General features: G+C 53.6%; 1 protein-coding gene across 9 annotated transcripts in view; it reads left to right on the top strand.

The window, feature by feature from the left end:
- Positions 1-351: 351 nt before the first annotated feature.
- ACLY (ATP citrate lyase) overlaps positions 352-26,972 on the top strand; it is a 42,371-nt gene continuing 15,750 nt past the window's right edge. For 2 of the 9 annotated variants that reach the window (XM_027973959.2, XM_060394709.1), the window contains exons 1-18: positions 459-540; positions 4,996-5,177; positions 6,407-6,529; positions 8,367-8,429; positions 8,863-9,053; positions 9,528-9,607; positions 10,590-10,720; positions 11,495-11,613; positions 12,356-12,492; positions 13,173-13,234; positions 15,242-15,359; positions 17,252-17,406; positions 17,880-17,970; positions 18,968-18,997; positions 22,152-22,293; positions 22,577-22,745; positions 24,423-24,527; positions 25,392-25,588. In XM_027973959.2, coding sequence (XP_027829760.1) covers positions 5,019-5,177; positions 6,407-6,529; positions 8,367-8,429; positions 8,863-9,053; positions 9,528-9,607; positions 10,590-10,720; positions 11,495-11,613; positions 12,356-12,492; positions 13,173-13,234; positions 15,242-15,359; positions 17,252-17,406; positions 17,880-17,970; positions 18,968-18,997; positions 22,152-22,293; positions 22,577-22,745; positions 24,423-24,527; positions 25,392-25,588 — 2,072 coding nt within the window. In that variant the 5' untranslated portion in view covers positions 459-540; positions 4,996-5,018. 9 annotated transcript variants of the gene reach the window in all.

Genomic DNA, 26,972 nt, shown 5'->3' with positions numbered 1-26,972 from the left:
CGAGATGGGAAGGAGACTCTGGGTCCCCAAGGCTGCGATACAGCCCATTCGGCCAACACCCCAGCCCCCACTCCCCAACACCCCATCGCAGCGGCTCTAGGCCCACCTCCTAAGCGATCAGGCCATGGCCCCCAGCCTCGTATGTTCTCCTCCCTGCGTAGCCCGGCCCATCTCCCCACCAGAGGCCCCGCCCCCGACCCCTCCCTGGCTCGGCAGGCTCCGGAGAGGCGGTGCCCGCCAGCCGTCCAGGACAGACGCACCAGCGGGACTACAAGTCCCAGCAAACTCTGGGGTCTGGCCTCGGGGGGCGGGGCTATATCAGCCAGCGAATTGGGAGGAGCTCTGGGGCTCAGGCTAGGGAGTGCGTGTGGCCAATGGCACGGCGGCTCGCGCTGTGTGCCGATGGGGGCGGGGAGAAGCCCGCCAGCGCCCGGACAAAAGCCAGGTCCCCGGCGACTGCGGGAGGCTGGAGCGCTCCTAGCAGTGGGCGGTGACTTGGGGCCTGTAGCCTGAACGCCGCGCACAGACTTACTCCGAGAGGTGAGTGGCGGACGGCTGTTTTCGCGAGATGGACCCCACCTGGTCCAGGAGCTTCCTGCTTCCCTCCCCCAACCCGGAACCGCCTCCCTCGAAGCCGGCTTGGGGCTCACGCGCGCTCCCTGCACCTGCTTGGAGTTTTGGGGGTCTTAGTTTTAGGTTAGCCTTCGCTGGGATCCCGGCCGGTGGCCTCGTGTCGCCCTCCCCTCCCCCGCCCCAACTCCTCCACATTCTAGTTCCCGGAGTTTGCACAAGGCTGGCCGCCGTTGTTGCTTGCCTTCCCTCCGCCGTATTACATCGCCCGTAACTGCCTCCCCTCATCCCCACCCCGGGACTAGTCGCCGAGCCTCATCGGGCTTTCTGTGGCCACTTCTTGCCCCGATCTGGGTCCTTCCACCCCCGCCATCGGATGCCGGTCAAAGGAGGTAGAGCGGTGGCTAGTCTCCCCACTCCTACTCCTCACCAGTCGGTTCAGGCCCTCCCTTTTAGTTCTGTGGAGAGTCGACTGAGCCCCGCGCCAAAGTGGAAGGAGCGAGCAGGGCGCGCAGCCGCCGAGGATCACATTGGCAGGGCCGCCCCAGGCCTCGCCACGAGGACCTATCCTTGGATGGACGGCGCAGGGAGAACCCTCCTCGCTCTGGGGGTGCCGTCAGGCCCAGCCGCTAAGCGACAGATGGTCGGGGTGCCCGTCTCTCTCCCCACCCTTGGCGTTGATGCCGAGCTTGGCCGAGACAAGGTCCTCCAGGGGCTGGAGGATGCTGCCGCCACCCTCCTGTCTGGCTTGGCAGAGGGCCAGTCCCAGCGCCTGCTGCCCTTTCCAACCTTGGCGGATAAAGGAGTTCTACCATTAGGTGGTCCTCCGGAGTCTGCCTGGAAAGAGGATTTTGCGGGGGGTGGGAGGTGGCGGGGAAGCAGTGCATAGCATTGTTCGGTCAACCAGCCCACCCCTCTCCACCCTTTAACTTTGCACTGTTTCAGCCAGCTCAGATCATTGGATTTCTGAAATTCTGAAATGATGGGTGAAGGACAGCTGGTAGACCCAGCTGCTCAGAGGGGTGTTTTCACTTTTTAAAGAGCTGTTGCTGCTGCTTCTTTTTTTCTTTTAATATTTAAAGAGCTTCTTAAACAGCTTGGAAGATGATAATGGGAACAGCTCTTGAGCTCAGCTGGGTGGTAGGTGTCTTCACCCCCATTCTCCACTATATTTGCTGCAGTAGAGGACCCTCAGAATTTTGTCCCTCTCTTTACTCCAGGGATTGCCTGGCCTTTCCAAAAAAAAGAAACAAAACCACTCCTGTGGATACTAACCTTAGAATAAGTGCTCTTTATCCTTCTCACAGAGACCCTACATAGCATCCCCAGTGGTTCCTCTCTGCTGGCTGTGTCCCAGGGGTACAGTCCTGGGGAACAGACTCCTTTCATTCATCCCTCCCTGTGGGCTACTTCTGCCCTCCATGGCTGCTGTGGATGAACTCAATTCTGGTTCACTTATCCTGTCTGCAGAAAAGACCCCATTCAGCTCAGAAGGGCCCTCCTTTCCATTGAGAGAATGTGTGTGTGTGTGTGTGTGTTCAGGTCCCCTGTCGTGATTTTCCCCAAATTTACCTAGGTAACAGTTCTTGGGACCCCCAAAGTGGACCCCTAGGATCTTAGCTCTGCCCTGAAACCATCTCTGACCAGTCTGACAGCACATACAGTTATTCAGTTACTGGGGAGGCAGCCCAAGACTCCGCAGTGGGGTGTGTGTGTGTGTGTTGTGTTCCCAGCCCGGACAGGTTTATACTTTAAGTGCTTTTGTCGCTTGAGCCACTGTTCTTAGCTGTGGGTCTCTGGGCTGTCAGATCATGGTCACAGGTCACCATCTTGAAGGGATAAGCAAAACTGGGTATGTGTACATTTTTCGGGGCTTTTCTTCTGGTGCTCAAAAGAGTCTGAGACCTCAAATAAGTTAAGATCCACTACCCTCAAGAGACTCCCCCGAATGATTAAACTTGTGATTTATTGCCACCCAGTCCACTCCCTGGCTTTGTGAGCCTTCTTACTCTGTCTTGGTAAATATGCAGAGGCCAGATTCTTTCCCTGTCTTTTTACTCTATCCTATAAATTCTCTGTCTTGGCCTTGAGAGGGCCTGCCCCATCTATGCCAAAGTGCTCTGGTGGCCAGTCTGTGTTTTGGTGAGCTGGCAAAGCTTTTCTATCCTGTGCCATTCCCCTGTTATCTGCTCTCCCATGCCTCTCCTGAGCACCAGACAGAGATGAGTTCTTGAATTTGAGATCTGAACCAAGGCTCATGGAAATTGTGATTTTTTTTTTTTTTTCAGTTGCAGGTCCCTTTTCTCATCCAGGTTCTTTCCAAAGTTGGGTCTTTGTATCCGGTGGGGGGCGGTCGTTGTTCTGGGAGTGTCTCTCTGCTGGAGAGGCTTAGCCGGGGTTGAGGGGGCGGTGGCGGGGGGCGGGGGGCTCCCTTTCTCTTGGAATTTGTGATTAGCTTGTGAGCGACTGAACTGAACTGAACTGATGTGTCCTAACCACTGAGGGTGGTCAGCGGCTCCTCTCTCCTTTATCTGCTTGATCTGCCCTGGGTTGCACTCTGTTTGGGAGAGGGTAGGGGCGCATGTACCCATCTGATTTCAGGACCAGTTTTTCTGGTCTGAGTCAAGAAGGTTGGGAAATGGAGCTGGAGTGGGTGGGGGATAGAGGGGTATGGGGCAGTGGGGCTGGTTGAGGCGTCTCCTTTGGAAACTCATATTGAGAAGGAGCCGGAAGTCATCCCAGGGGAAGGCGAGAAACGGGAACGTTTCCTTTGAGCCCCTTCCCAGCTACCCGCCTTTGGGCCAGACACCAGACTGAATGCACCCTTTGTGCCTTGCTGGAGGATAGCTGGGAGGCTCAGCCAGCCAGTCAAGCCAGGATTAGAACCTGAAGCCCAGCCTGGCGAATTGGAAAGGAGGTGCAGAGTGGCCCCAGAAACTCTGGCCTTCCCTGAGCTGGAAATGGAGAGACCAACCTTCCTGAATATGTAAAGCAGCCAGCCCTTCAGCTCCACCCTCCTTTATTTACACTTGGCTTTTCTCTCCCAGTAAATTCAACAACCTCAATTCTGGATCTTTGTTGGAGAGACAGGAGTGACTTCCTGATCTGGCCAAACTCTTGGCATGAATGACTTAGTTTCCTTGCCCTTCCTGTCTCCCCACCCTTTATCTTCCCAAATTGCTCCAGGCACTAAGGGAGAAGGGGTGTGTCAGGACGAAGTGACAGGGAGGGAAGGTGAAGTTGTCATCACAGACCCTTCTGTGAGGTGAACGAGGTGAACGGGGGAAATGGCCTGGCTCCTGGACAAGTGGTCTTTTCTCTCGGGCTGACTGTGGGATTTTCCGGGGACCAGGAGTGAGAGGGTTTGAGTTCAAGCCTCGGGACCCCTGCGTATTAATTAGGCTTCTTGGGCAAGTTGCCTTAACCCCTCTGAGCTTTTATTCCTCATCTAAGAAATAGGGCTGTGGGAACTTCCCTGGCGGTCCAGTGGTTGAGAATCTGTGCTTCCACTGCGGAGGGCATGGGTTTGATCTCTGGTTGAGGAACTAAGGTCCTGCGTGCCATGTGGTGTGGCCAAAAATAAAAATAAGAAATAGGACTCTCAATCTCCATGCACCTCCCCGGGCTCACCTACATGTGACCCAGGATGGCTTCTGCCTCTCTTCCCCCAGTTCTGGGTCGGTTAGAAGTGACCGGTATGGGTGGTTCCCAGAGAGGACTCTGTTTTGCTCTAAATGAGTAGCTGGATGACTCAGCGGGGTGGGTGGGATGCACTGTAGGTCACAGTTTCCCGCCCTGTGTCAGCTCTGAACTTGGGTGGGAGTCTGGTGTCCTGGGAGAAATGGACTTTGACATAACTCTTCCTTTTCACTCCTGGGGGGCTTGGTCCTGCGTGAGGCTAAATAGACTTGCTTACCCAGCCTTCGGGCTGGTGATGTGTGTGAGTGTGTAAAATGAGTGAGTCTGAGTGTGTTGGAGACCAGACATGGAGGAGGGGTAGGGCCAGTCTTACACTATTTAACTGTGTTCCCCGCAGGTCACAGAACTAGAGGGTGCATTTCAGGGTCTTTGTGCCCATCTCGGGTGGGACAGGCACTCAGGTTTGGGTCACATCCCTGCTATTCATGGTCTCCCCATCCAGCTTTCTTTGCTCCAGGGTGAATGTTCGTGAATGTGCTCTTGGGTGAACTAGTTTGCCTGGAGAGTAGAGGCCATGAGTCCCCGGGGACGTAAATGCCACCTTTGTTTTTCTCCACCCTCTGTCCTCACCCATCATTTTCTAATCCGCTCTCTCTGTGGTCAGTGCTGTTTGAGATCTCCCTTCCATCCTTCCTTCTGGGGCAGCTGGGTGGGGGTCTGTCCTGCTGGAGAAGATAGCGCCTCCATCTCCCCGCCCCCTCTGACCAGCCCTTCTCTCCCCAACAGGTAGCGCAGGGCCTTCTGTAGCCATGTCGGCCAAGGCGATTTCTGAGCAGACAGGCAAAGAACTCCTCTACAAGTACATCTGCACCACCTCGGCCATCCAGAACCGCTTCAAGTACGCCCGGGTCACCCCTGACACAGACTGGGCCCGCCTGTTGCAGGACCACCCGTGGCTGCTCAGCCAGGTGAGCCCTCCGTCCCGCCAGGCCCCTCCTCCAGGCCCAGATGTCCCCTTAGAACGTGTGATGGCAGATGGCCTGCCTGGGTGGGCAGGGTGCAGGGGGCTGAGCGCGTTTTGTGTTCAGCCCTTTGTGCCGCACGCTGAGGTGCTGCGCCTGGACTGGAACTGGTCAGCTGGAGTCCGGGTGGCGGCTCTCTGGTTATTAACCATGTGGCCTGGGGCAAACCATTTCACCTCTCTTGAGTTTTAGATTCCCCATCTGTCATATGGGCAAACCACTCACCCTGTGAATTTAAGGACTAGCAATAATGCCTGGAAAGTCTTTGGTCTGCTGCCTGGCATTTGGTAAATGCTCAGTAAAAAGCACCTGCTCCGTCAGGAATATGTCAGGGCCACGAGGAAATGCGATGCTGTACTTTGTGAAGAATGGCTGATGGAATCCACCCAGAGTAGGGAATCCTCTCTGTAGATCCATTTGGACGTCTCTGGCAGGTCCCAGAGAACTAGGACCAGTGAGGGGCCGAGTGGGAGGGTGTTCAGGGATGCAATTTTCCTTCTGCTATGAGGCAGCCCAAACCCCAAACCACAAAGGCAGTTGGTAAACTTCCTGGTACTGGAGGTGTGTGAGCAGTGGCCAGGGGCTGCTTGTAGATCTTGTAGGTGGGGTTCAAACATAGGGATGTCTTGACCAGATGTCTTCTGCGGTGCTTTGTCACCCCAGGGCTCTGTCTTTCTATTCTTTCTTTTTGGAATGTGGGTGCCGGTCCATATTCTGAGGTGTTGAATGAAGCTAAGATATCACATAGGGAGGGTAGGGAATCCTTTACTCATTCAGCAGGTATTCAGTGAGCACCTACTCTGTGCCAGACCCTATCCTGAGCCAGGACAGCTCTAGATTCCCGGTTGTCAAAGGTGTTGGCTGGGATAGGTGAAGGAAGCTTCTGGGAGCTGACCTTGAAGATGGGTGGAATTTACCTTGGGGGTGGGGTGAATTGGAAGCCACCCAGGCTATCCTGTGCTTTGGGGCCCTAGACTATTACCTCTTAACTCTTCCCTCTCCTTCTTTGCTCTAAATACAAACCCCTCTTGGAAATTCCCTGGTACTGCAGGGGTTAGGACTCCAGGCTCTCAATGCCAAGAGCCTGGGTTCAATTCCTGGTTGGAGAACTAGATCCCACAAGCCACATGGCTCAGCCAAAACACAAAACAAGCAAACCAACTCTCTTGTTCCAGAGCTTGGTGGTCAAGCCAGACCAGCTGATCAAACGGCGTGGAAAGCTGGGCCTAGTTGGGGTCAACCTCACTCTGGATGGAGTCAAGTCCTGGCTGAAGCCACGCCTGGGACAGGAGGCTACAGTGAGTCTGGGTGTAGGGTTGGGGTGGATGTGCTGTGGTAACAGAAGCAAACATGGCTGCTTCCAGATCTGCAACCCTATGGATCACCCCCGCGACTGGTCCGATTGCAGCCTGGGGAGGGCAGGAGTCCTGCAGAGCTGGCTTATGTAGTAGGGCCAGTTGGATGCTCATTCCGAGCTCCCCTGACAGGGAATGGTGAGATGTGCTGTACAAGTAGAAGTATTACAGGCACTTCTGTGGTGGTCCAGTGGTTAAGAATCTGCCTTCCAATGCAGGGGATGAAGGTTCTATCCCTGGTCGGGGAAGTAAGATCCCACGTGCTACAGGGAAGCTGAGCCTGAGGAACCCGAGCCAGGCCGAAATAGTCTGTTCCTTTAACAACAGTCGTGGTGATGGGACTCTGAGACCTACTCTGGGAACTCCTTTCTTTTCAATTACCAGAAAGGGTAGGGTAGCTCGCCATGACCTGCATACCTAAGAGGAACGATAAAGGGAAAAAAAGAACTTGAAGGGAGATGCAGAATCATTTAGGCAGAAACGATCTTGGGCCAAGAATCTAGGAAGAAACAATTAATACTGAAGAGTCAATTCAGTTCTTGTCTTCTCCCAGTTTGTTGATTAATTTCAACTCTGTAGGTGAGAGTTGAAGTGAAATATGGCTTAGGAAGGCTAAGTAATGCCCAGAAATAAAATTGCATTTCTTTTTCTTCTCCCCAAGGGAGCTGGAGAACTGAAGGGAGGGAGTGGACCAAGGCTCGGCTTAAGCCGGGGAGCATTTGCTGTCCATACCTGGCTTTGTCCCATCTGGGGTGACTGTGGATCAGCGTTGAGCTGCTGACTTGGTCTCCCCAGAGTAGGATGAAGGTGGTGATGGAGCCATCTTCCTTTTTACCCGGGCTTCCTTAAATCAGCTCTTCTTGTTTAATTTCCCATTTCTGGCTCTCCTGGATGAAGAGGTATCCCTGAAGTTATACACGGGCTTGGGGGTGGAGGGATCTTGACCTTCATGCCCCTAGGCCTTTGGGGAGAGGACAGCAGGGTTGGGGGGCTGAGCAGTGTCCCCAGGGAGGTCCTTATGCTTCCTTCTTAGCTGGCTTTTGTCAGGGGGCGGGGGGAGATGCTGGGGACATCTGAGCTGGCAGCAGTGTCTGCCCGGGCAGGAGCGGCTCATTACCTCTGATGGATCACTGTCTGGTCCCTGACTCAGCAATGACGCACGCATGGGCGGGCGGGGGCTTCGGGACACGCAGGGAGGGAGGGTGAGGACTGTCTCGCCTCAGCTGCCGCCAGGGACCCACTCAAACTGATTAGCTCTGCAGGCCTGTTGTCGTCAGCAGGGAAAGTCTGTGCGGAAAAGTTTTCCCTGTCAAGCTCCTTTCTCTCTCCCTTCCCCAGCCTTGCACCTGAGCCTGGGTCTCCCTGCCTGAGCTCTGGGATCGATAACCTTGATTTGTCCAAGCATGTGATCTGTGGGACAGCAGAGGGGTAGAGGCTCCAGATCGCTGCTTTGGGGGGCGGGGCCACATTACAGCTCATTTGTCACCCTCCAGAGGAGGTGGAAAAGGTGTGAGACGTTTTAGAAGTGTCAAAGTGTGGCTGGCACAAGGGCAGTGGGTGGAAGAGGGGGGTCTCATGCAGACTTCTTTAGTGTAAGGGTCTGTGACCCCATTGCCTTAGTTTCTGGAAAGATCTCTTTCTGGCAGGTGTTGTGGCAGTAGTGCTGGGGCCCCACCTCTGATGGATGGGTGAGGTAGAAGGAGCAGAGGGTCATCCCTCCTCTTTCCCCACGAGCAAGGCGTGCCATCCGCCTGAGCTGTATCTCCTTCAATCTCCATAGGTTGGCAAGGCCACAGGCTTCCTCAAGAACTTCCTGATCGAACCCTTCGTCCCACACACTCAGGTATGTGTGAGGTGGCTCCCAGCTGGGTCTTTGCTCTCTGGGAGCATTGTGCCTGTGGATCCTAAAATGAGGAAAGGAGAAATCAAGCTGCTGGAGAAAAGTCAGGGCAACCAAAGTCTCTGAAGCTGCGCTTTTAGGGTCTGAGGGTGGTGCAGAGCGGGGAATTCAGAGATGAGGGGAAAGGCTTAATTTGCAGCAGAAAGGAGCCAGTGCTGGCAACAGAGGGGACTTCCCAGTGCTGGAGTGAGCAGGACTTGAAGGGAGGACCTTTCCCCCAGAGCAGGTCACACTGGCCCAGGCTGGACTGTCAGCCAGCAAGGCAGTGGCCTCTCGTCCTTGAGGTCTCACCCGGTAGGAGGTGTCTATGGGATTTTAGAATTGATACGACTGGGGCTGGGCCCCTCACCCATATGGTGCCCTCTTCCCTCTTAAGGAGGAGGAGTTCTACGTCTGCATCTATGCTACCCGAGAAGGGGACTATGTCCTGTTCCACCACGAGGGTGGGGTGGACGTGGGCGACGTGGATGCCAAAGCCCAGAAACTGCTCGTTGCCGTGGATGAGAAGCTGAATCCCGAGGACATCAAGAAACACCTGCTGGTCCACGCCCCCGAAGACAAGAAAGAGTTGAGTGAGAGGGATGGCAGGGCAGTGGCGGTATAGGGACGGGGCAGGCAGACAGCTCTGGGTACAGGGGGGCAAGCGGAGTAGTCTTCCCTGTCTGGGCACCGGCTACCCGGCCCCAGCCTTTGGCTGGAAGATGGGGAGCAGCCAGCAGTCACAGCCCCTCCCTGTCCCCCCTCCCTGTCCCCAGGAGGAATGCGGGGGCAGTGGGGAGCCTGGCTCAGACTGAAATGTCCGTCAGCATCCCTCACCTCCTTGCCCCCGTCTGTCTGGCATGGGCCCCCCTCCTGCTCCATGCCTGACAACCTTTTTCCGCCTCAGTGGCTGAAGAGTGACATCCAGGGAGCAGAGTTTGGAGAGGAGAGGGAGGGGTCAGCAGAGTGGGTGCTGGGGAGTGGAATTGTCAATAGCAGTGAGAGATGCTGCTGAGTCCGCTCCCTCATGGACTGACAGTCCCTCTCTGCCTCCCCCTCTAGAATTCTGGCCAGCTTTATCTCCGGCCTCTTCAATTTCTATGAGGATCTGTACTTCACCTACCTTGAGATCAACCCCCTTGGTAACTATCTCTGCTGGGGTGGGCCCTCACTCCCGCTTGCAGAGGGCAGCGCAGACAGGTGTGTGGGGGCAGAGGGATTCCCCGGGCTCCTGTTTCTGAGCTCTCAGGAGGCCATGATCATCCTTCTGTTTCACCAACTCCAGTTTCTTCTGTGATGGGGAAGTTCTGGTTCTGGTTTATCTGCTCAGTGGCTCTTCCTGCCAGTAGATTAGGCTGTTTTCCCAGGAGCTGGGCTGCCCCTGCATCTGCCTGACCAGTCAGACCCTCCCTTCCTCTTGGTGCCTCGGAGGCCCCCTTCCCCTCCACCCACTCCAGGAGTTAGTCAATCATTGACCCCCCACAGCTGGAAACACCTTGGCGAAGGCTCTCCGGTTGTGCAAGAGGCAGGTGGTGTGGGCTGGCTCTGGCCAGAGCTTCTGAGGTCAGACTCCTGATTCAGATTCCAGCTGGGGGATGTAGCCCCTCTCGTGGACCAGATGGCTCTGTGCTAACTAAATTAGCTCAGTGGCCCTGGGTAAAGGGAAGTGGACTCCAGCGAGGCAGCAGTAAATGAATTCTGCTAGTTGGGGGCCCGGTGGACCCACAGCTCCCCTTCTTCCCACTTCTCTCTGGACCCTAAGGGACCCTGGGGTACCCACCTAGGGGCCTTAGACATTGTGCTTGAAACACTTTTTTTGTTTTTAAGTAGCAGAGTTGTGGATGGGTGAATGGGTAGTGCTTTAAAATTGCCATGGCAACCAAAACAGGTTTCCGCCTTAGTACCTACAGATCAGGGAGTGGGGATGGTCTTGTAGAATTTGTTTTTCCTTGAATGAGGGAAAAGCTGTGTCTCCATAAGAACCAATCTGGTTTCTCGTTGAGCTGGAGAGTCATGAGGCCTGGGGGCCTCATGGGGGTGGGTGTGGGAAAGCCTGGAGGGGGTTGGAGGTGGATGGTCACCTCTGCTGGGACCCATGTCCGATCGCCTCTTCTTTTCTTAAAGTCGTGACCAAAGATGGTGTCTACATCCTTGACTTGGCCGCCAAGGTGGATGCCACTGCCGACTACATCTGCAAAGTGAAGTGGGGTGACATAGAGTTCCCGCCCCCCTTCGGACGGGAGGCTTACCCAGAGGTAAGGCTGCTGTGGGGAGGAGACTGAGAGTGAGGGGGGCCCGGGCAGGGTGACTAATCTCAGATGAGCATTCTCCCCACCCCTTTGTGAGCTATATATTTGGCAGGAAAGGAAGGTCGAGCCATTTAATTTTCTTAAAACCCCAAAGGAGGTGGGGGTAGGAGAGAGCCAAACCTCTGAATCCTGGCCAGAAATCCTTTTAGACTCCTCTCTCAATCAACCTCCCTGGGCTCATAACTTGATTTGTTGTTTCACAGTAATTCCGAGTGGCTCCCCCTGATCCTGTCGGGAAGATAGTTGTCTTAGCCACTTGCTGAGAATTTTAATTGCTGCTTCCCACCCCATCCTCTGAGAGGTCCTCACAGCAGGATCAGGCGTGTGTGACAGAACCTAGGCCAGGGGAAGAGTCTGGGCTAGGGGTACGGATAGGGCCTGGCCAGCTGGGGGAGGGTGGGACGTAATGAGTTAGGCAAGGAGATGCTGGGGGTGGGGCCAGGGTAGAAGCAAGTGACTTAGCGGGACTTAAAATCAGAGAGAAAGGAGTTGGAAAGTTTGTTTCCAGGCAGTGACTGGCCGTAGATGATTTTGGTACTTACAGACAGCATCCCATTTTGTCCCAGGCCCATGAGGCCCCACACAAACCCTTCTTCTGGACCCTGTGAGGACAACGGAGGCCCTTTTCCTACTGCTCCAGGGGAAAGGGAGGGGTCCTGGGGTCTGCAGCCTGGTGAAAGGGGTGCCCCCAGAGCCCACCTGTTGCTCTCTGGTCCCCAGGAAGCCTACATCGCAGATCTGGACGCCAAAAGCGGGGCAAGCTTGAAGCTGACTTTGCTGAATCCCAAGGGGAGAATCTGGACCATGGTGGCCGGAGGGGGTGCCTCTGTTGTGTACAGGTGACCGAAGGGGCTGCTGAGGGGCTGACGGTCGGGTCCCCCACAGGCTTCCCACGTGTGGCCTGAATCAAGCCCCTCACCATGGAGCTTGACCCCCCTCTCCGGCACAGAGCAGGAACCCTCGGGGCATCCCAGAAAGGCCTACCCATGATGTCTCCAAAACTGTCTTCTTTGCTTCAAAGTTAAATTTTTAGTTTTAATTCTTACCATTAGTGATAATGTGCTCCATACAAAGGTGCCGCAGATAAGGGAAATGAGCCAGGTCGTGTCCCCACGCCTCGGCCTGGGGTGTCACCAGTGTGTCCCTCCAGGTGTTTTAGCGCCTGTATCAATAGTCATAGGCTTCCCTGGTGGCTCATCTGTGAAGAATCTGCCTGCAGTGCCAGAGTCGGGTTTGATCCCTGGGTCAGGAAACATCCCGTGGAGCACGGAACGGATACCCACTCCAGTATTCTTGGCTGGAAAATCCTGTGGGCAGAGGAGCCTGGCGGGCTACAGTCCATGAGGTCGAGTTTCACACTTCATAGAGATGTCACATAGGGCTGGCAGGGTGCTCCCCTAGGAGGGTCTGGTGCAGCACAGTTAACCTTCAAGTATGACTGGTGAGGGGCTTGAGGGTCTGAGGGCTGAGAGGTCGCTTCCAGAGGCGGCCTGGTCTCAAGGCTTCAGGGGTTTCTGTGTGGCACCCCAGGCACCAGGCTGCTGCCTTTTGCCAGCACTGACTTCCCTATCTCCCTGGCAGTGACACCATCTGCGACCTGGGGGGTGTCAACGAGCTGGCGAACTACGGGGAGTACTCGGGCGCCCCCAGCGAGCAACAGACCTATGACTACGCCAAGACGATCCTCTCCCTTATGACCCGCGAGAAGCACCCAGATGGTGAGACACACGAGCTCTTCCTTGGCCCGGCCCAGTGTCCTGGGGTGGGAAGAGCTTTGGCTGGGCTGGGAGGCACGAGGTTGTCCCAGTCCTTTGCAACCTGGGGCTCACCGTTTAACTTCTGGACCGAGGTTGCCCTGACTTTGCAGCAGGCAGTGACAGCACCTGTCATTCCGGGGGCTCGAAGCAGGTGAGGAAGGGGTGGATACATGAAGTCCTATGAGCAGGTGCAAGGGAGGCAGCAGCAGAGGTAGTGGCGGCAGCATGCTTTTGCTGACTGCTATAAATTCAGTTCTTTGTGGCCTGCTTACACGTTTACTATTCAGGCTGTGTGGTTCCCAACTTCCCTTTACCACCTGTGCTGTGTTTTGGGACTACAGATACTGATTCCCCTTCCCATGAGCCAGACAGAGAGTCCCACCAGGGGTGTCCAGAAACCATGCTGGGTTTCTCGATGCCAGGTAGGAACGATGCAGAGATTCTGTGGGTTTGGATTAACCACCTGCTCGGTGGTGTAGGTGAGGGTTGAGCTGATGAAAGTAAGTCAGGAGAGACCAGCTTGCTCCCCACCTCTGCACTGGTATCTCCTAACAATTGGGGGTTCTCACTTGGATTTCTGATACGATGCCCAGGTCTACCTTTCTAACCCTTTTTTGACTTCTCTCTTGCTCCAAATCCAGGCAAGATCCTCATCATCGGAGGCAGCATTGCAAACTTCACCAACGTGGCTGCCACATTCAAGGTAACCAGCTGCAGGGGAACGTGGCGGGTTGGGGGGAGGCAGGGAAGGGAAGTTTCTGTAAGAAGAGTTGGGACAGAAAAAGATCGCCAAGAGTTACCTAGGCCAGGGTGGGGGCGGTCTTGACCTAGGGATGCAGAAGACCCTGGGATGGATCTCTCTGAAGCTGTGTGTCTCTCTGGACAAGCAGCTGACCCTCTCTGAGCCGTGATTCTCCCATCTACAAATGTGAAGGTGAATTTCTGCCTTTCCTGTTTCAGTTCTTAAAGAACTGGCTTGATTGACCCCATTTCCAACATTTCCAAGACTGGGTTCTCTGCACCTCCTGGTGTTTTTTCTCCCAGTCATCTGCCCCTTCTCCAAACGGTTGGCATGACGAAGTGTTTGATGCCCTGGGGTGCAGGGCTTCTGCTTATCTAGTCAGAGACCAGTTGTCCTGGGTCTCTGTACATAGGTCAGGGCCGTGGGCACCAGTTTAAAGAAAGTGTGACTGCCAGTAAGAAGAATGAGAGCTCACATGTCTCCAGACTCCTCCCCTTCAAGGTGGTTGCCTCAGGAGGCCACTTATTATCCCATACCGTCAGATGTTCAGGGCAGCTGTTCAAAAGAACGTCGGCCATCTGGTAGTTCCATATAAACTTGGAGAATAACACGTAGATTGAAACTTCCCTGGCAGTCCAGTGGCTTACGACTACATCCTCCCAATGCAAGGAGCCCGGGATCGATCCCTGGTTGGGGAACTAGATCCCCCATGCTGCAATAATGAAGATCAAAGATCCCTTGTGCCTCAACTAAGACCTGGCAAAGTAAAAAAAAAAAAAATCAGAAGTGTATGTTATTTAAAAAAAGAAGAATGCCTAAATGAATGTCAGTCTTGGAAGTCTGAGCTATCAAGGAGTAGAGGACAAGGCCTTGTCAGTCTTACCTGAAACAGGTCCCTAATTGGACCTGATTCAACAAATAAATCTGACACAGCTGAATCTTGGCAGCTTTGTTTTAACTTCTAAGCAGTCCTGTCATAAAGGCAGTGCCAGTGATAAGGGTGATTATGTCTGGAGCAGGCGCCGTGTGTAGAGCTTCGCCATGAAATGCCACGAATGATGGAACTTAGTCTCTCCCTTCGTCTGCCCAGACAAAACCGGTCCACACCTGGGCATGTGCCCACAGGGGCCCGTTGCAACAGCTGTTCCCAGGTCACTTGGAGAAGCTTTTGTGAAACTTTGCCAGTGAAATAGACTTTGCCCTGATAACCCCAACAGCTCTTGCATAGGATCTTGGTGTAGAGCTTCCCCCAAAATTACAGTAAGAAAACAACAGCTGTAGATGGGGTGAGAGACCAGCAAAGCCCCACTGGCATCTGAGAACCAGTACTCAACACTGGCAATACTCTGGTCACCTGATGCAAAGAGCCGACTCATCCCTGATGCTGGGAAGGATTGAGGGCAGGAGAAGGGGGCGGTAGAGGATGAGATGGTAATAGCATCACTGACTCAGTGGACATGAGTTTGAGCAAATTCCCAGAGATAGTGAAGGACTGGGAAGCTTGGCGTGCTGCAGCTCATGGGATCACAGAGTTGGACACGACTTAGTGACCGAACAACAGCAACATTGGAGGCCCGATACCCCATGCTCTGAGGGGTGTCACCCCGGGTGCCCCGTGTTCTTACCTCAGCACCATCACCAGTGGTCACCAGTCCTGGGCCTGTGGGTGCTTGCGGTAGTCCAGTTTACTCATGGAATTCTTGACTGCTGGGGTCTTTCTGTGCTTCATGAGAAGCAGCCCTGGGTTTTTTTGTTTTGTTTAGGGTTGCATAGCACAGCCAATGGAGTCTCAGTTCCCTGACCGGGGACTGAACCTGGGGCCCTGGCAGTGAAAGCACTGAGTCCTAACAACTGGACCACCAGGAAACTCCCGGCAGCCCTGGGACATTTGTTTCCCATGGTTGTAAGTGCTTGCTTTCTTGCTGCCTTCTTTCTAAGCACTTGAGTGTTGTCCCTTTGTCCTTCTAGGGCATCGTGAGAGCAATTCGAGATTACCAGGGTCCCCTGAAGGAGCACGAGGTCACGATCTTTGTCCGAAGAGGTGGCCCCAACTATCAGGAGGGCTTACGGGTCATGGGAGAAGTCGGTAAGATGGGGGGATGTTTTCTGTCCCTCCTTGGGATTTCCTGAGCAGGTCAGTCTTCTAATTGTCTCCATGCTCCTCCCACCACCTGCCTCACTCCCTGGAGCTACAGCTGGCTTCCGCTGCATTTCTCTGCCCTCTGACACACGGCACCTGACCGAAACCTAGATTCAGGGTGGGCAGGAAAGCAGTTTATTCAGCTGTTCATTCAGCAATTGCCTGTGGAAGGCCTGTTCCACGCCCGGCGCTGTGCTGAGCCACTGGGGTCACAGCCGCACGCGACAGCTGAGTGGCTGCAGCCTCAGGCACGTGGCAGGACCAGTTGGGGAAGGGGTGGCCTCTGTGGGAAGGGACGGGGCTGTTTTAAATGAGGCAGTCAGAGAGCATTTGGCCAAAAAGGTGGCATTTGAGCAGAAATCTGAGGAGGAGAGGGAGCAGTTGGTGGTGGCTGTCTGCAGATGAATGGGCAGGTCCCGAGGCCCTGAGGTGGGGCCAACTGAGGGGTCTGGGGCAGAGGTTGGAGGCAGAGAGGCTGAGGGAGAAGCCGTGCAGGGCTAGTACAGGTCCCGGGGGCGCTTGGCCGTGACCCTGGCAGCTGCTGGAAGACTTGAGCAGAGGTGCGACACCATTTGACTTAGGGTTGAGGGCTATTTAGGCTGCCAGGTGGAGATAGGGCCTCCAGGGCAGCCAGCTTGAAGCAAGGAGACCACCCAGGAGGCTGTGGCAGCTCCAGGACAGAGCAGGGGGCCCAGACTGAGGGGCGAGGGGAGGGAGACGGGTCAGTGTCCAGGCCTGGATGGAGGCAGGGGTCCAATAGGTGGTAGAACAGGAAGGAGTCGCCCCCTCGCTGAGCTGAGGGAAGCGAGGGCATGGGTCCATTTTGGTTTCCTTTCTTCCTTCTCCATTTTGGGCGCCTCCTGCAGGCTCCAGAGACCTCAGACTCAGGGCTTTCAAGAACTGGGGTTCCATGTCTCATCAGTGAGGACTATCATTAGGTCTCTCTGAACTGACCTGATCAAACCAGCGGGCTTTGGTCTTGAGTGAAGCGCAGTTCTGGTGCCAAGAGCAGTTCTGTGAGGGGTTGGGGGGTGGGGGTGGAGGGGGATAGGGCGGGGGTTGGGGCAGGTGACAAGACAGAGGGGAGGTGATGTGAGACGCTCCTGCTCAGTAAGCAGGCCCTCTGACTGAGAGACTGGACCTTTCCGCCTTCCCATTTTCCCCAATCTGGGATCCACGGCAAATATTACAGCCACCTGGATCACTTGGAGTGGCATCAAGTCCTAATTCTCACCTAAAACTGAAGACCTGCTGTGGGCTCACAGCTTAGTGAATGCCACCCAGTCACTCCTGGGGCCTTAAACTCTGGGGACATTAAGACAAGTAAACAGCGGCTGGAACGAGATGCTGTCTGCCGGGGATCTCCAGGCAGGGCGGCGTGGAGGGGCACGGCTGTCAGATCAGGGAGGGCCTTACTCAGAAGGTGACACTTGAGCCGAGCCGAGCGGCAGCCAGGTGGCAGCTCCGTGTGGAGGAAGGAGCAGGGCAGAGCCCTGGGGAGAGGAGAGGAGCCCAGGTGTTCAGGAGCAGAGGCCAGGCCTGGGGGGTTGTGGTGCGGTGGCCATAGGTGACAGGCGGAGAAGGGGGAGGGCAGGCTCTCACAATACTGTGGTCAGTGGAGGGTGTCCATAAAGCTGCTTCCTGCTGTTGCTGGCAGGTAATCTTTACAGAGATTTGTTTAGTGGTGGAGAAAATGACCACCAACTTGTCCTGGGATAATTGGGCTTGCACAGAAAGTGCCAGACACGGCCAGGGCTCAGAAGGGTCCTTGGCAGAGTCCTGTGGCCTCGGGCGCTTCTTAGGAGACTCAAGTGATGGGTGCTTTTCCTTCCTCACAGGGAAGACCACCGGGATCCCCATTCACGTCTTTGGCACCGAGACTCACATGACGGCCATCGTGGGCATGGCCCTGGGCCATCGGCCCATCCCCAATCAGCCGCCCACAGCGGCCCACACCGCCAACTTCCTCCTCAACGCCAGCGGGAGCACTTCAGTAGGTGCCAGCCTTCCTCTGCTGCAAAGCCCGCAGAGTCATCTTTGTTGCCCCTCATACCCCATCCCATCCGGGGCCCAGTGCCCACATTTTGCTTTTGGGGACCTTGGGGAGGTACAGGGAGAAGGCTGTATGTGGTTAGCTTCTGTATCTCTGCTGGGTTTTTTCCTGCCCTAGTCAAGGTGGTGGTGTGGAAAGATAGGGGATTTTAAAATCAGACCCGAGTTCAAATCCTGCGGAGGGTGGGACCTCAGCAGTTATCACCAAGAACCTCAGTTTGCTTGTCTATAGCTTGGGGACATTACTGATTCCTATCTCAGAGGGTAATTAAGCATAGTACTTTTGAAAGCATCTTGTGGAGAACAAATCTGTGTGTAGTTCTTATTACCTGAGTTCTCTGGAGCCTCAAGGACCATTGGCTTTTTTCCCAGCTATTCTCTATGACCCTTACTCTCTCCCTGTTGTCCCCCCAGACTCCGGCCCCCAGCAGGACAGCATCTTTTTCTGAGTCCAGAACTGATGAGGTGGCCCCTGCCAAGAAGGCCAAGCCTGCCATGCCCCAAGGTAACTCCCAGCGCGGTTTTAGAACCCTCTGTTCCTTTCTGAGACCCCGCTGGGCCAGCAGAGGTGGACGGAAGCAGTTTGGGCTTCGCTGTGGGCGTGGCACGTGGGATGGAAATGGGACACAAAGATGTGGTGGGCGGAGCCTGCTCTGCGAGCGGGGTCTCTCCTCTCCTCGGTTGTCTTCTCTGCCCCCTCCCACGGGGTGTGTGATCTGGGCTGGTGGGCTGCGGAGGAGACGGAGTTATAGGAGTACCAGGTCAGGGGAAGGTCCCGCAGGCCCTCCCCATGAGCGGACGGCAGGAGCCCAAAGCCCAGAATGGCAGAAGACTCTTGTGCCCGCCTCCACCATCCTGGGTCTCACCTTCCTGGGAGCACACTGCAAGGGCACACGTCGTCTGCCCTCCCGTCTGGTTTGCCCGCTCGTCTCTCCCTCCTCTGATTCATCAGAGACCTGATCCCTGCCAGCCAGCCCTTGCCATCAGAACTAGGTGGCCCATGTCAGTTACCACTGGGTCTCCTCCTGGGATGGACAGAGTGTGCTTGACGTTTCGTGAAATAGTGGCACTGGCTCCAGGCGCTCCCAGTTGGAAGCCCTCAAAACGGCTGCTTTGTTCCCAGCACAGTGTCAGGTCCATCTTCTCAGCCTCATCATCTCATTGATGTCCCCTGCTTCCCGGGGACAAAACAGGATTAGGAGGGCGGGCATGGGCCAGCTGTCCGTCCAGAGGCCCTTGGCCTTTGGTGTCCGGTGCACCCTCTGAGCCTCGGTGCTTTCGCTCCTCTCTCTGCGCCCGCTGGCCCTCCGCCCCTTCTTGGCTCCACTCTGCTGGTCGGGGCTCTCCCGTTGGCCGGGCCCCTGTCATGAACAGATGAGAGACGGTGAGGGTGGCAGCCGGGCGAGGCTCATCCACCAACCCCTTCCTGTTCCCACCCTCTCCCTCCAAAGCCTCCAGCCATCAACGGGTCACTCAGTCGCCTTGGTCATTTTCTTTGACAGATTCAGTCCCAAGTCCAAGACCCCTGCAAGGTAGGATGCCCCCAGCTCCGCGTGTGGCTTTCTAGTGGGTTACAGTCTTTACTCTGTGCTTCTGTCTCCCTGTCCCTGGTGGGTTGCGGTGTTGTCTGGTATCTTTTCTGTCCCTGCCTCGGTGTAGCCTGCCCCAAGTCCTGGTCTTCGCCCCATCCCTTCCCACCCCTGCTTTATTTCACACCCTGCTTTCCTTGCCATGGGGGTTGTCACCAGCTCATACATGGGAGGGAGTGGACAGTGCAGGAGGGGCAGGAGCCAGGCCCACGGCCTCAGAGAGGGGAGTGGAGCCCAGGAGGAGGCCGTGGAAACTGAAGAGGGCTTGGCGGAGCCTGCGGGCCAGGAGGGGAGCCACTGACCACCCGATTCTCTGCATCCCATGACGGCTTCATTTTCTTTTCCCACCTCAGTCTCACCACTGCCGACTGCATCCCAGAGCTCCCAGCACCTGGGACAAGTTCAGATTTCTCTGGGGTTTGGGAGGAAGACAGGATGGAGGAGAGAGAGACCCGGAAGGGTGCACAGTCAATCTGGACTGGGCTTTGTGTCTGTGTAAGGTCACTGTTTAGGAGGGATATGATCTGTGTGTGCTCATGCTCCCGTGCAGATGTGACTAGGTTCACTGAGGTGGATAGAGGCATCAGTTCAAAGTGTCAGGTCTTCCATTTAACTTTTTGATATTCACAGCTGTGAAAAATCCAGGGAATGGTAGTCTCTTAAGGATGACCTGTGACTCCTTGCTAAGAGGAGGAAAGGGGTAACTAGGTGAGGTCAAGTAGCCCTTCCTCCCAGCCTCTGGCACCATTTGTTGTTTACGTACAAAACCAGACCTGAGGCTGAGCCCTGAATAGACTCAATGAGAGTGCTCTTGGCCAGGACAGGGGTGGGGGTGGAGGGAGAAATGGGTTTGATCTCATCGTCAGTCCTGAGCTATGTGGGAAAGGAGGGCAGGAGGTGGGGGCAGATTGGCCCAGGACAGCGGAGCCAGTGGAGGAGCCTCGTGGGGGCTTAGCCCCAAAGCACAGGTTCTCTCTGGGGCCTGTGTGCTTCCAGCAGGCTGGGGATCGCCACCTTCAGCTTGTCTTCTCTGTGTGCTGAGTGCTCCAGTTCTGCCCTTTTCAAGCTAGGAGTGCACGTGGGTTGGTACAGATTCCAGACCTTGTCCTGGGATCCCCGGGAATGGGGAGCTGGGTGGGGCAGTGCTAGCTTATGGCCCTCCTCTCTTGCACAGTTGAGCTGCATCTCAAGGTAGTATTTGTGTAATCCTGACTTTGATGCTAGATGACCTACAGTTTCCATCATTTGGCATCTCTGGGCTTCAGTTTGCAGGAATTGGAAAGTGAGGGAACTGGACGAGGTAGCCTCACTTGTTCTGTGATCTCTCTCATGTCTCACTGAACCCAGATGGATCCAGGGCACAGTAAATCCTGAGTGTTGGCACCATCAGGAGCTGTCTGTCATGAGAAGCTTATGGCTGTGATGGAAGAGCCGAGCCTGCATGGGGATGTGAATCCTCCATGCCTGGGGAAAGTGATCTCTAAATTTCATTAAAAAAAAATTATTTGGCTGCATCAGGTCCCAGTTGTGGCACCTGGGGTCTTCCTTGTGACAGGCGGTATCTTGTGGCACACGGGCCCTGGTGTGGTGTTCGGGTTTATTGCTCCTCTGCATGTGGGATCTTAGTTCCCTGACCAGGGATCGAACCTGTGTCCCCTGCATTGCAAGGCGGATTCTTAACCACTGAACCACTAGGGAAGCTCCCTCTTAATTTAATCAGACCTTGAACTTGATTAGCCAAGCCAGTGATAGTACAGCAGGTTAATTAATACTAAATGCCCCCTGAGCTTTCTGCATTATGTTTCTTGAGGGAGAGCTGAGGACCTCCCCTGAGGGCTACTTTCCTCCAGCTGAGAGCAGGAGGGTCAGCTCTAGGTGACTGCCAGCTCCCAATCCCCTCTGCCCTTTCCTGGCCTCTGGTGACCCCTCTAGGAGCAGGAAAGAGCCAGCTGGGAGGAGGCTGTGGGGAGAAGGTCGGGTGGAAGGTCGATGAGATAAGCCTACAACAAACCTCTCTCTTGCACCTGCACTGACCTAGAATCAAGAGGTTTAAATCCTGACATGAGCTGACTTATGTCCAAGTTCACAGGTGGTAAGGATTGTTGGGCATCTGTTTGAAGTCTTATAGTGAACAACAAGGTCCTACTGTATAGCACAGGGAACTATATTCAGTGTCCTGTGAGATATATATGTACTTGTGTGTGTGTGTGTGTGTGTGTGTCTGTGTGTATTTGTGTCACTTTGCTATACAGCAGAAATTAATACAGCATTGTAAATCAGCTGTGCTTCAATTAAAAAATAAAAAGTCCGCAGGACTTCTCTGGTGGTTCTGTGGTTAAGACTCCATGCTTTCACTGCAGGGAGCACAGATTCAATACTTGGACAAGGAACTAAGATCCTTCGTGCTGAGCAGCATGGCCGAGCCTCCTGCCACCCCCACCTCCCCTGCCCCTACACCAAAGTTAGAAAAAAACATATCTTTCAGTCACTCTGATTGGGAGAACTTAACTTTTTTTTTTCAGATGACTTTAAAAATAATTGATCAGGTCTTCCCTGATGGTCCAGTGATTAAGAATCTGCCTGCCAGTGCAGAGGATCCCTGGGCCAAGAACTAAGATTCTACATGCCACGAGGCAGCTCAGCCCACCCATGGCAACTGCTGAGCCTGTGCCCTAGAGCCTGTGCACCACGATAAAGGAAACCATCACAATGAGAAGCCCATGCACCACAACCGAGAGTAGCTCCTGCAACTAGAGAAAGCCAGCACTCAGCAATGAAGACCTAGCGCAGCCAAAAAAAAAACTGATCAAGCCCTCATTTGCATATATACACCTTTCCTGTAGGAATTCTGCTGTCCATTCACTGTTGAGCTCTTTGCCAGCCAGGCAAGACTTCTCTGCTCTTTTCTCACTCTCTGCTACCTCTTTGCAGAACAAATCCAGGCGCATTGTCCCCCAGGTTGTCCGAGTTCCGTCCTCTTGCCTTTCTTTGCAGTTTTGATGACTCGCTCTCCCAGGACCTGGGGCGAGGAGGGGTCTGGCAGGGAGCCCCTAGGGGTGTGTGTACTGGGTGCACTCGCTGTGTCTCTGCCCACCAGGAAAGAGCGCCACCCTCTTCAGCCGCCACACCAAGGCCATTGTGTGGGGCATGCAGACCCGGGCTGTGCAGGGCATGCTGGACTTCGACTACGTCTGCTCCCGGGACGAGCCCTCGGTGGCTGCCATGGTCTACCCGTTCACGTGAGTCACTCAGGGCAGGGAGACTGGATGCAACCACCGAGTGGGAGGTCCTCATCGCATCTCCTCTGACAGCAACACAGCTGGGGGCCCTTGGCTTCTCCCCCCTGGCTGGGGAGGCGTCTGCCCATCTCAGATGGGGGCGGTTGATGTTTCTGGGGGATCTCTTTCCCGTAAACTAAACTCTTTGAAGACGGCGACCCTGCCTTTTTACCCTCTGGGTGAAGCTCCTCCTGAGCCCGGGCAGGTTGACCATGTCCTTAGCCCTCCTCTGCCTTTCTCACAGCGGGGACCACAAACAGAAGTTTTACTGGGGTCACAAGGAGATCCTGATCCCCGTCTTCAAGAACATGGCTGATGCCATGAAGAAGCACCCGGAGGTAGACGTGCTAATCAACTTTGCCTCCCTGCGCTCAGCCTACGACAGCACCATGGAGACCATGAATTACACTCAGGTAGCTCTGCGCCCTGGGGGTGGGAGGCCGGGCGAGTCCTGAATGGTGTCCACCGGTGACAAAGGCCTTGGGTCTCAGGACTGACCAGTGATTTGGATGAAAGTGGTGGGAGACTTGACCTTCAGGAGGTGATGGGGTCTCTGAGGGTAGGCGGGCTGCTCACCTGGGCTGCCAGAGCGCAGGATCATCCGTACCCACCAGGTGCTCTCCGTGCTGAGACTGGTTTTGAAAACAGGATCAAAAGCATTATTTTTATTGTAAGATTGTTACACATTTGTTGTCGAAAAAACTGCTGATAAGTAAGAAGAGGATAAACATCTCAAGATTAATTTCCCAGAAACACGGTTGCTGACTCTGTGTACATCCTTATCCATACCTTTTTCTGGATTTGAACAAATGGAATAACGTAACTGTTTTATAATCCATCTCTGTCAGAGATGCTTTCCACATCAGTATTTACCATTTTTGCTTTTTCAAGTCTCGGGATGAGCAGATATCTTTCATTGCTTCCCCACGTAGATGTCTAGAAGTCACACTGCTGCACCAGAATGTGCAGCTTTGAAAGCCTTTGATCCATCCTGCTTGCCAACACTGTTGATGTTGTTCAGTTGCTAAGTCGTGTCCGACTCTTTGTGACCCCACGGACTACAGCATGCCAGGCCTCCCTGGCCAACACTGAATGCTTGGATTTAAAGAACATATATACGTGATAGAATGATAGGCATGCTATTTAATTTGCATAGCTTTGATTATTATTAACTAAAATGAGCTTTTGAAAATATGTGTTGGCCATTTGCATTCTATGATGTGGCCTCCCTTCTTTTTCTTCTATTGAGGTTTATCTTTTTTGTTATTGATTTATAAGAGCTCTTACAGATTAAGATAGTCATTTTTCTGTTTAAAATTATTGTCTGATACAGAACTGACTTGTTTCAGTTTATGACTAGAAAACATAAACTTGTTTTGATATCTAGGTGAAGTGAAAAAAAAACACAAAACATATCTGTTAAAAATGAGCAGCTTTTCTAGTCTGGAGTACAGATTAGTGAACTACAGCCCAAGGGCCAAACCCAGCCCCCTGCCTTTTGTTGTAAACAAAGTTTTATTGAAATACAGACAAGCTCATTCATTTACACATTGTCCATGGCAGCTTTTATGCTTCGAAGGCAAAATGTACTAGTTACCCCCAGAGACCATATGACTAACAAACCCTCAAACACTGTCTTACACTTTATAGAAAAGGTTTGTGTGGGATCTTTCTCACTCATCCCCACCTGCTCTGGCTTTTCCCTTAGCCTACTCTCTGGTCCAAGTGTGGAAACAGCTTGTTTCTATCATGTGGCTTATTCCTATAGCTGGTTTATAATCAGGCACCTGGACAGATGGGGCTGAGTCATGTCAGTTTTTGGATGGGCGAGAATATAACAGCTTTGACTACAGCAAGTTTTCTGGAACCTTTGCTTCCGCTTGGTTACGGACTCACTGTGGTAGTAACCACTGGAGAGCAGTTTCAGGTGCCTCTCTTTTGGGGGAGGGTTGGACGACCAGAGGCTAGTGGGAAGAAGGAGGTGCATATTGTCATGTTTACTCCTGGGAGAGGTCTGGGAGGTGGGTTTAGGAAAGGTTGCCGCCTCGTCGTCTCACGTGGTGAAACGATAACTGTCCCTCGTGCTCTAGATCCGGACCATCGCCATCATAGCCGAAGGCATCCCTGAGGCCCTCACGAGGAAGCTGATCAAGAAGGCGGAGCAGAAAGGAGTGACCATCATTGGACCTGCCACCGTGAGTGTCCCTTCTGCTTCCGGGCTCTCAGAAAGCTCATCATTGCCTCTTCTGTCTCCCGTCTGGTTTGAAAAGATTGAGAGTACCTGCTGAAAGTCAGTCTGTTCATTGCCAGTTTTTGCTTGCTTGTTCTGACGGCTCCTGCAACCTGCAAAAGCCTACTTTCCCAACAAGCAATTGTACTCAGGCCCCAGCAGTGGAAGCGCTAACCACTGGACCACCAGCGAATTCCCTGTCCATTTCCAGTTAATTTTTTAAAGGGCTGTCACCCCAGACCATATCCCCATTATAGTTTCAAGGGACCAATAAGATTTTTTTAAGTGTTTGTCCATCCTCATACAACCATAGCATGGTCTTTGATTATTCATTCCTGCAACTGTGAACCAAAGAGAAATCTACCTAGGGGCCTTATTCTTGACACAAAGCTTCCTGGTATAACAAAAAATGGCCCTGTGAATGTTTTTTGTTGTTGTTTGTTTTTACTTAATTGTTATGCTAAAAATTTGGTTGAAGCTAAGATTTTTGAGCTAAGCCAGGCACCTTTCTTCTCGGGGGTGGAGGGTGATCTTGAGCAGAGTACTCGCTTGCATTAGACACCTTTATTGGATGACATTGTCCTTTTGGAGCAAAAGAGGTTATTTAACCCTGAGTGTGCACGTCTGTATCTGCAATTATAAGCCACCTCATGGCTCCTTTTTCCTGTGCAATGTCTCTTGAGGGGGAGAAGAACCTTCCTCAGCAGGAAACCACAGGTGCAGGTGCTGGCCAGGGTGGGCTGGGCGGGCGATCCTGGGCTGTGACTCGGCAGAGCTCTGTGGTCACTCAGCCTGCCCTCCTCCCTGACTGAAGTTCCCACCCCGGCAGGTTGGTGGCATCAAGCCCGGGTGCTTTAAGATCGGGAACACTGGTGGGATGCTGGACAACATCCTGGCCTCTAAGCTGTACCGCCCGGGCAGTGTGGCCTACGTCTCGCGTTCGGGAGGCATGTCCAACGAGCTCAACAATATCATCTCTCGAACCACGGATGGCGTCTACGAGGGCGTGGCCATTGGTGGGGACAGGTGACCTTTTTTAACTTTGTATTTTGTATTGGGATATAGCCAATGGTGGCTCAAATGGTAAAGAATCTGCCTGTAGTGCCAGAGACCCAGGTTCTATCTCTGATTTGGGAAGCTCACCTGGAAAAGAGAATGGATATCCACTCCAGGATTCTCACCTGGAGAATTCCATAGACAGAAGAACCTGGCAGGCTACAGTCCATGGGGTCACAAGGAGTTGGACATGACTGAGCAAGTAACACTTCCACTTTCATATCCAGTTAGCAATGTTGTGATAGTTTCAGGTGGACATCAGAGGAACTCAGCCACACATAGTCATGTATCCATTCTCCCCTAGCCTCCTCTCCCATCTAGGCTGCCATATAACATTGAGCAGAGTTCATGTGCTATACAGTCGGTACTTGCTGGTTATCCATTTTAGACATAGATGTGTGTACATGACCATCCCAATTTCCCTAAAAAGATGTTTCAAAAGGGTTTTGGGCTTCGGGTGTAATTCTGTTGTCTGATTTGTAGCCAGAGGAAGACAGCAGAGGGCAGTGCTTAGCAGGGCCTATTCCGAAATCGGGCCCAAGGGGTTCGAATCCTAGTTTCTGTGTTTGGGGTAGCAGGGTTCGGGGATGGGGTGGCTGCTGCAATCCTGGGGAGGTTACCAGCCCTCCCTAGACCTCTATCAACCTTGTAGAGCAAATGAGTAGAGTAATATTCCCCACTGGGGCTTTTTGGAGTATTGGTGGTGGCGGTGGTTTAGTCTCTAAGTCATGTCCGAGTCTTGTGACCCCGTGGACTGTAGCCCGCCAGGCTCCTCTGTCCGTGGGGATTCTCCAGGCAAGAATACTGAAGTGGGTTGCCATTTCCTTCTCCAGGGTTTAGAGGATTAAATGAGACTAATACAGGGCTTGATGCTTAGTAAATACTCGGTGTTAACTGCAGTTAGTAAGTATGAAAGGGAGGGGACTTCCCTGGTGGTCCAGTGGTTAGGATTCTAAGCTCTCACTGCCAAGGGCCCAGTTCAATCCCTGGAACTAAAATCCCACAAGCTATGCAGGGCAGCCAAATTGAAAAAAGAGGGAAAGAGAAAACTGTTCTTTTACTCATTAACAAATATGAGGGTAATTTTCTAGCGCTGAGCAGTTTTCTGATTCTCTGCAGAAACCCCCACTCAGGGTCCTACAGTTCAATTAAATTCTGGACATTGTCTATCTGGAAATAGCATCATAGCATCGGATCCCATAGGTTTGGGGCTTGGTCCCCTAGGACTCTGCAAACTCCAGCCTCTGGTACTTCTGAACGCTGGCTATAAATCAGTGGGGGATCGGAAGGGTGGTCCTATGACTCCCTCCTCAGGTTTAATAATTTGCTAGAAAGGCTTGCAGAACTCAGGAAA

Source organism: Ovis aries, chromosome 11 (genome assembly GCF_016772045.2).
Source record: "Ovis aries strain OAR_USU_Benz2616 breed Rambouillet chromosome 11, ARS-UI_Ramb_v3.0, whole genome shotgun sequence".
NCBI classification, from domain to species: domain Eukaryota; kingdom Metazoa; phylum Chordata; class Mammalia; order Artiodactyla; family Bovidae; genus Ovis; species Ovis aries.
Note: the sequence above shows the minus strand (reverse complement) of the source record. Positions and strands in the feature narration are given on the sequence as shown.